Below are 9,188 nucleotides of genomic sequence, written 5' to 3'. Positions count from 1 at the left end.
TCCTCATGGTGCAGCACGGGCTAGGTGTAGCAGATATAATTCTCCAAGGCCTCGGTCACCATCTGTTTGAGAATGTGACATCATAAAGAGAACCTCCGGCATGCAGGTGCCATACAGTGCTCCTTACCTTCTGCTGCTAAACCTTTAGGGGAAAAATACGCATTTCTCTCCAGGTTCCAGGAGGCCTTGCCCCTGGGGATTCCTTGGCTTGGCTTAAAGGAGTCCCATAGTGCTGCTGGCCTCTCACTCTGAGAGTCTTGGCTCCTGGGCCGTTGAGATCTTTGTTAAAATCATGCCGATGAGACACACAGAGTGTAGGTATTAGAGAACATGGGGTCACCTGAGGGGTGCCAGAGAGCAATAAGGAAGCAGTGAAGAGCAGAGGACTTCCACAGGGTGAGAGCTGACAGTGGCCAGAGAGAGCACTGAGCTAACCTCCATTTTCAGATAGGTTTACACTATTTCTAAAGTTTATAGAACAGACAGCTTTCTAGAGGAGCACTTTCCTGTCCAGGTGATTGACAGGTACCTTTGGACTGGCACTCTTGAGAGTGAGCAAAGACACAGAAAACCTGAGGCTAGGTAGGAACTTTATGTTTAGATTCCTGGAACTGGTTTTAGACTGTTTTAGATCGTTATCAATTAACAGCCCTCAGGATGTCATGTCTCTTCCCACGGCTGGTGATAAGACTCGGATCCCATCCACTAACCAGTTAGAGTCTTGCTGCTGCTGTTCTTGGTTTTACAAGTCAGTGGTTATGGGGGGAGAGGGGGAGCCTGGCCCTAATGCCTTTAAGCCTGCCAATATTTAGCTTGCTATCTAAAAGTAGCATGTATTTGCATTATGCCCTGAATTATTTGATTCTTAACTGTAGATATGTTGAGATTCCAAGATTTTTACTCTTTTTAAGTGATTCTGTTGGTTTGGCAGCAGGAGATGGTTCAGTGGGTAAAAAACTTGCTATACAAGTGTGAGAACCGAGTTCAGATCCACAGCACCCTTGTAAACATCAGGAGGATGTACAGCCACATGCAATCCCAGCTTGAGAGGCAGGAACAGAGGATAGCTGGATCAAGCTGGCTGGCTAGACTAGCCAAGTTGGTGGGCGGGGTCCAAGTGAGAGACCTCACCTCAATATACAAAGTAAAAAGTGATTGAGAAGGACGCCTGACATCGACTGCTTACACACACACACACACACACACACACACACACACACACATACACACGAGGGGATCTGAATTCAGGTCCTCACGCTTTCACAGCAAGCACTTTACCCATGGACCATCCTCCCAATCCCAAGAGCATCTTCTTAAGTTCTCATTGGCCATTCATATATTTTTTCGGCAACATGTCTACTCAGTCCTTTGTCCCATTCAGCTTTTTGTTGTTGTTTGGGGTTTTGTTTATTTGTTTTCAAATATCACTTTGGTATGATTTATTTGATGCTGTATGGGTATTTTGCCTGCATGCATATCTGTGTACCATGTGTGTACCTGGTGCCTATGGAGGCCAGAGGATCCCCTGGAGGTACCAATGGCTGTGAGCCACCATGTGGGTGCTGGGAATTGCACTCCAGTCCCCTGGAAAAGCAGCCCGTGCTCTTACCACTGAACCATTTCTCCAGTCCCTCCATCCAGCTTTACTGAGGTAAAACTGACAGTGATTGAGCAGTCATGTAAGGAATCCTAAACCTTCTTGCATTTTTATGATGCCATTTAGTTCATTTCTTTCTAGCAGAGAAATTGCTAGTAAAGTCATTTTACGTCGAAGTCTGGAGGTTACTTGTTAAAACTATTAATTTCCTCATTGAGTAAACGACTCGTTCATTCCCGTCTATCTCACGCAAGGTGTCAGCCGGCTGAACTTTGTCTTCGTGTGTCTGGAAGGTGGGCCTGCTTTGCTGTGAGTGTTGTTGGGCTATCTCCTGCCCTCACACAACACTCCCAGTGGGGACTGCTGAGGCGTGGCATCCTTCTGCTTGACTGACCTCAGTTTTTAACACCCCTTTCAGTTCGCTGCCACTAACCCTGGCCCATTTCCAACACTGACGGAGGGAGGGCTGTGATGATTGCTACCCAGTCGCCTGCAAGACAGCCCTCATGCTCTTCAGCATGTCAGGCGCAAAGCCATACTTCATGACCATGGTCATCCTGCTGATCCTGGCTGACAAGACTACAGGTAACTCAGGTCTCTCTAACGTTCTGGGATCTCACATGAACTATTGGTGTCTCAGTGGCCTCTGAGACAGTCGCGTAGAGTAGGCAAATATCTCAGGAAGGTTATAGATGACACAGGATCAGCTCTGTCAATGTCCCCCTTATTCTCTCTCAAGGCAAACTTAAGGTGGCTGACCTGTTTTCCTGGTGCAATGGAGACTCAAAGCATGAAGGGCATCAGGATGGCTGTAACTGGGATGGGAACCTGATTCATGGTATGGGTGTGGGAGGTTGGGAGGAGGAATGATAAGTTGTATATGGGACAGTGAGTCGGGGGCGGGGCATGGATAGAGAAAGAGGGGGGATTGAGAAAGTGAGTATGGTTGAGCTTGAAACAAGCAGTTCTGCTACGAACTCAGGCTTGGCTGAGGTTCCGATGTCATCTGGAGAGCGAGTGGTGTTTGCTGCTGAGTGGAGCTGGGAGGAGATTAGTGAAACTAGGAACTGGGATAGAGAAAGGTCTGTGGTTTGACTCTGTTGGATGATGCTGTGAATGGGGGTTGGATGGCTTTTATTGTGCTTGTTTGTGTTAGGTCTCATAAGCAAGACTTGAGTGGTTAGTAGATGGGAAGAGTTTGATTGACGTTACACGTCCGATGGCGGTAGGTGTCTCACTGAGGTCAGATGTATTTATCTGTACTCAGCCTATGTTGGGGGGATTCTTAAGTTTCAGAAAGACCCTGAATTCATCAGGGTAGGACTGTAGCTGTTACTGATATGGAGAGCTGCAGATTCACAAATAAACTGTTGGTGGCTGTTGGTTGCTGTTTCCATGGTTGGTAATGCCCTTGACTGCACAGGTTTTAGGCTGATGTGCCTTCACTTTCTATTTTTGTCTCTCTGCCTGTGCTTTTGTGATCCATGAAGATAAACTGTTGCCAAGGCCAATATCAAGATTCTTTTCTCCTGTGTGTTCTTCTGGGAGTCTCACAGTTTCAGTTCCTAGGTCCATTTTGAGTTGAATTTTGTCTGTGGCATAAGGGTCTAACTTCGTTCTTTTGTGTGGAGATACACAGTTTTCCCAACACCATTCATCAAAGAGACTATTTTCTTGTAAATAACTGCTCAAGCTACAGAAAGTATTTACATCACATAGTCTATTTTTAAAATGGCTTAGAGACTGGGAGTGGTGATGCACGTTTTTAATCCCAGCATCGGGGAGACAGAGGCAAGCATCTCTGTGAGTTTGAGATCAGCCTGGTCTGTACAGTGAGTTCTAGGACAGCCAGAGAATGACCCTGTCTCAAAACCAAACAAAGCAAAACAAAATAAATAAGATGGCTTAGAGAAGATCACAAGGAAGAGGGAATAATTAATAAAGAAAAAGAATATTAAATAAGGGTGTTGGAGGAAATCTTTGATGATAGAGAGCAGAGATGGTTTTATGGATGTGTACTTATCTCCAAACTCAAGATGTATTGTTAAATATGTACAGCCCATTGTGGAACAATCATGCTCCCAACCAAGTGGTTTTAGAAATAAATAGGAAGAATATATTGGAAGAAAGTATCTACTGTTTTCCAATGTGGAGGAAGGTTTTGAGTGTGGATTTCAGCCACAGTGAAGAGCAGTACATAACTCTAGGCATGAAGACATGACACCAGGAGAAAGGGATTTTTGGTTTTGGTTTTGTTTTTACACAAATAGGGTTTCTCTGTGGAAACAGCTTTGGCTATCCTGGAACTTGCTTTGTAGACCAGGCTGGCCTCTAGATCCACCTGCCTCTGCCTCTGGAGTGCTGGGATTAAAGGCATGTGCCACCATGCCTGGTAAAGGGGATGTTTTTGAGGTGTCTCTTGTCAAGCTCTGACACACACAGAAGCACTGGATGCAGTTTTGACCTGGCGCTGTGGAAAACATGGGTGGTTTCCCTCATTCTGAGTGAGTTCCGAGTCCGTGTCTAGAGCTGTTGCCATGCCTTAGCGTTTTCCTCCTCTCCTTCACTTATTATTTCTTCATTATATTCTCCTCCCAAGTTACTTCCCACCTGTTCTACCCACTTCACAGAGGACCCTTGTCCTCCTGTTCAGTAAAGCTCGTGTTGGAACAGCGGTAGAAAACACAGGGGTGCTCGTGGGAAATGATACGTGAGGACAGTACGCCATGCTTCAAAAGCCGTACCCAGCGACGCTTCTCGTGGCTTTATGACTGCCACCAGGCAGGATTTGTGAGCAGGAGCTGTTCCTGGCAGCCCTTTCCACCAGGACAATCAAAGTCATCTTTTCCTTTTTTGCTCCCAAACATGCGTATCAAATTGAATTGTTTGATGCCGAGACTGTCTTTAGTGTTCCCGGCACTGAGCTGAGGACTTTGCATAGAGCAGATTGAGAAAATGTCTGTTGAATGGATGAAAGGAATGTGAATGACCTATGGCCAACCTACGTGGCTAGGAAGAACCTTAGGAAGCCAGTGGGAGGCGGCTACGTCCGGGCACACAGATGGTTGAGAAATGATGTGTCATGTTGATTTGGGGTCAATGTGGAGCTGTAAAAGGGGCCAAAGCAGCATTGAGAGATAGATAGCTCAGCAGTTTAGCCCATTCACTGCTCTTGCAGAGGACCCAAGTTTAGTTCCCAACACCTACATTGGGTAGCTCATAACCACCTGTAACTCTTGTTCCAAGGGCTCAGATGCCCTCCTCTGGACTCTGAAGGTACGTGTATACACATGCACAAATTCACAGGTATATACACACTAAAAATAAAATAAATTTTTAAAAAGTAAGGGTCCAGAGCACATCTTTTGCTTTTTTAAGAACATTTTCTTTTATTTTTATTTTTATGGATATGTATGTGTGTAACTCATGTGTGTGGCCCATGGAGGCCAGAAGGAGATGACAAATCGCCCAGAGTTATAGTTACAGGCAGCCACAAGCCTCCTGACGTGGGTGATGACAACCAAACCCACATCCTCTGTAACAGCCACCTGCCTTGTGTCATTCGCTTTTTGATTTATGACTATTTGTTTTGCTCTTAAAACACTTCAGCTGGCAGTGTCTGTGGCTGAACTTGAGGAGGGCTTCCAGGGTTAGGCTCTCATTTCAGACAGGAGCCCGTGAGTGTTAGCAACTGCAAACTGCCCTGTCTCCGGCTTCAGCTAAGGACATACTGAATCAGCGACACTAGGAGCCTGGGAGTCATCCCCAAGCTGCGAGACCTCCTTAGCTTCCTTCACAAACAAGGTCGAGGTTTTCTGACCTGCTGCAAATCTTCCCTTTCCCATCTCTCACGAGGCAAGACTACATTTAGGGAGTTGGGACATAGCACTCTCCAGCGGCTCAAAGGCAGTGCTGGGTCCCCAGCACGGCTCCTGTGGCTCTAGTTGGAGATCATTAAGTGTGACTTGAATGTGACAGCATATGAACATCTGTGGTGATGCAGGACAACGTCGGGTTAGGAAAGAGCAGGAGTGAGAGGCTGTGCATGTCTATGAGTAAACCTTTATCGCACAAATTGCTTACGTTTTGAGCCACTATAGGCAGAATCTTCTTGGGACGGTGAAGAGTAGAGAATAAGACAAGACAGCTTGTCTGATTGCCGGTCCTCAGTATCTATGTCCCCAGCCATCCCCTGTGACCCAGACCAGCAGGTCATTCTTCAGTGGCAGGGTCTTCAGCAGGAGGGCCAGGGATGAGAAGACGAAGAAGCTGGGGAAGCTGGGTCAGGGGGTCTTGCATAAATTGTCTTATGCTAAGCAAGTTTACTAAGTTGTATGGCACCTTATATACTGTTCTCAGGGAGGAAACGCATGAGTGAAATCAGTAGGACCCCTGTGTCTGTTACCAGTGTGTGGCTCATGCATGCACTATACCTGTTTCTTTGAGGAAATGTGCAGAGACGTGTATGGAACATGTTTGTATCTGTTTCATAACATCAAGTCATGCATACCCATAAGTTCAAACACGTGTTTCCTTCTGGAATTCATATCACTAGAGGCACACAGAGCATGTCCAGTATGTATCCATGGTGCAGGCTATGAATCCAAGGTATTCAGGAAAAACGTTTGCATCAGTGGTGCCATACACTTAATTACAATAAAAATTTAATTACATTAGTGATTTGTATAATATTTATAATTTATATAATATTTATATATAAATAATATTATATTTTATAATAAATAATATAGAATAATTTATAATACAAATAATTCATATAATTATATAATAAAATGTTTAACTACTTATTAAACATTTGATGATTTAATGGACATTCCATATGTGATAATTTTATCATCACAAAAAACTTAGGGACTTGGCTCTGTTGCTTCTTCCATTGTAAAGATGATGTGGAGGAGGGCCAGGGGCTGAAGGAAGCCACACAAGCATGGAGCTAGCAGAGGGCAGAGCTCCGGTTAACCCTGGGGCTGTGCTCAAAGGGACTGTTTCATTTCCATCATGATTTCTCACCTCTAGCATGGCTGCTGGACAGAAACTAAGCATGGCTATGTCTTTCCCAGGTGGCCTGTTTGGATTCGGCAGTAGCAAGAGGCGAGTGCCCTGGATTCCATGTGAGCTTTACGGGGGCATATGCAGAAATTCCTGCCAGAAATATGAGATCCAATATTTAACCTGCCCAAAGAACAGAAAGTGCTGCCTCAAGTTCTCTGAGGGAATGACCAGTTTCTAACTCTGTGAAGGAGTCTAACTTGCCCACCACAAATGCTTCAAGCTACTCTCAAGTTCCAACGTCACCAACATCGTCCCTTCTTGTAGTAATTTTCCCCATCTTCTGGAATGCTCTCCCCATAAAAATGCACTCCTTCTCACGTGTGTCTCTCTGTGAGTGGCCATCACTGGCCAGGACAGGTCAGTCTGGGATCTGGGTGGCCTTGGAGTATGGGAGAAAACACTGACCTACACACACACACACACACACACACACACACACACACACACACACAGAGAGAGAGAGAGAGAGAGAGAGAGAGAGAGAGAGAGAGAGAGAGAGAGAGAGAGAGAGACACAGAGAGAGAGAGACAGAGAGACAGACAGACAGAGAACACAGGTGGGCACCAGGGTACCCCGTGGGGTATAAAGAATGCTGAGAAAGGAATGGCTGACTTTTATGTTCTGTCTTGACCTCATTCTGAACAAGGGCTGGAACAATCGGATTGACTCCAGATGATGCAGTGAACACGTGGGAGAGATCATGACATCCTCTCAGGAAAGCTCAAAGAGCCAAGCTATAACAACAAATCTGCCTTGGTTTCCCTGGGACTCACACTGCCCACTTTGTCTGATGCAATGTCCTTAAGGGGAACTAGAACCAAATGGGCAGGCAGAGTTGAGGGCAGGAATTTGTTAAATTTGTGGAATTCTTCATTCAAAGCTCAGAGTCCTGCTTCTCTGATTTCTTTTCATCTTAGACAAAGAAAATGGACAGAGTCTGAAGGGTTTGATCCTTCCGTTACTGCTGAGAAGCTAGGGAATCTTGGGCAGATTCTGTATCTCATGGTCATTGACAGTACACCCAGAGTCCCGTGCAAATTCTATTTTCACATACTCAACCCAGAGTGAATGCTGGTTCCAGAGCCGCATACCAGACTGTATTTCACTATATTTTCTTTGGTTTCTCTTCTATCTCAGACTCAAAACGCTCCAGGTGATCTTCAGAGTCCCACCTGGCCTTTTCCTTGTCTTCCCCAATCATGCGCACCCACACTCTGTCCTGTTTCTCTGTCCAGAAACACAGAAGGCATTCTCTTTCCAGCTCATCCCCAGTCATCACGCCAAAGCCGTCACAATGATCTGTTAGCTCCAACCATCACACTCATCTCAATTTAATGATGAGACTTTCATTTGAATAATTAGATGGACTCACCACTCAGCCTGAAATTCTCAGCTTCTGAAGAAGCCCTTGATTAGTGACACCATTCCAGTTGTGTTGTTGGCTCATCTCCTGGGACACTAATAGCAGTGTGCACCTTGGACAATCCCTTTCACTAAGCTATTCAAAAGCTTTGTAGAAGTGGGAGCTAACTTCAGAAACCCAGTGTCAGCACAGAAATTCTTCTAAGAGAGTTAGACAAAGCGGGAGACAGGAGGAAGTTTGCTGAATGAATCCCACTTGATTCTCACCTGGTAGAATGGGCAGCTTCGAATGTTTCTGCCTTTTATAATGTCAATCAGGTGCTTCCATGGCTGTACCCTCTCGGTAGGAGAGATTTGCTCCCCAATCTGTGACGTAGGCAAGAGGGACACAAAGTGAAGCTTCATACTTTGTGGAGCCCTGAACCGTAGCAAACAGGGAAGACGTGTGATTTTCCTTGGAGAACCCAGGCTTTCTGCACGGTCTTGCCCATCTTCACACCCGCCCACTGGGAGTTTTGAAGCTCTGTGTCTTTGCTTCCTCCCCTTTTAAATGGAGTCCTTGCTGTTCCGTCTTTATGTCATCTTTAAACTGAGTGCATGCACGGGGCTCGGGGGAACTTTTCTTTGGTCTCTCCATCACTGAACTAAGAGGTGCTTATGAGGAAGTGGCCTCAGAATGGTAGTGACCAATGATTTTTTTCTTTTTTTAAAAAAATTTAACTTCTTTATCGATTCTTTGGGAGTTTCACATTATGCACCCCAATTCTGCTCACCTCCTTGTACCCCATATCCTCCCCTCACCCCTGCAGTGCCCCCCAACAAAAGAAAACAAAACAAAGTAAGCAAACAAAAACAAGAACAGCAACAACAAAAAGCCCAAAACATAACAAAAACAACAAAAAACCTCTTCGCCTCTCCTCCTTTCCCACCTCGCCAACACCTCTTCGTTCGTCCTGGTGGCTTTGGGCACCTCGGTGTGTCATGTGGTACACACCCTTTATCCCATCAGCTTTACTAGCAAATGTTCATTGCAATGAGTCACTGGTCTGGTTCAAGGCCTCTGGTTTCCGGTACACCCTCATCCCTGGGTCCTCACCAAAATTCCTCTGGGATATCCTGTTGTCACCCTGAGTCTCGGAGCTCCTGCGGGTATCGT

General features: G+C 45.6%; 1 protein-coding gene across 1 annotated transcript; it reads left to right on the top strand.

Annotated features, from left to right (window-relative positions):
* The first annotated feature begins 2,115 nt into the window (after positions 1-2,115).
* On the top strand, positions 2,116-6,848 carry Defb116 (defensin beta 116). The gene is made up of 2 exons (XM_052723149.1): positions 2,116-2,182; positions 6,679-6,848. Exons 1-2 carry the CDS (start codon positions 2,116-2,118, stop codon positions 6,846-6,848), a joined length of 237 nt encoding a protein of 78 aa, XP_052579109.1.
* Positions 6,849-9,188: the final 2,340 nt, after the last annotated feature.

The sequence above is a fragment of the Peromyscus californicus genome, unplaced genomic scaffold, assembly GCF_007827085.1.
Source record: "Peromyscus californicus insignis strain IS unplaced genomic scaffold, ASM782708v3 Scaffold_7__1_contigs__length_154581171, whole genome shotgun sequence".
Lineage (NCBI taxonomy): Eukaryota > Metazoa > Chordata > Mammalia > Rodentia > Cricetidae > Peromyscus > Peromyscus californicus.
This window is presented reverse-complemented; position numbering and strand designations above follow the sequence as displayed.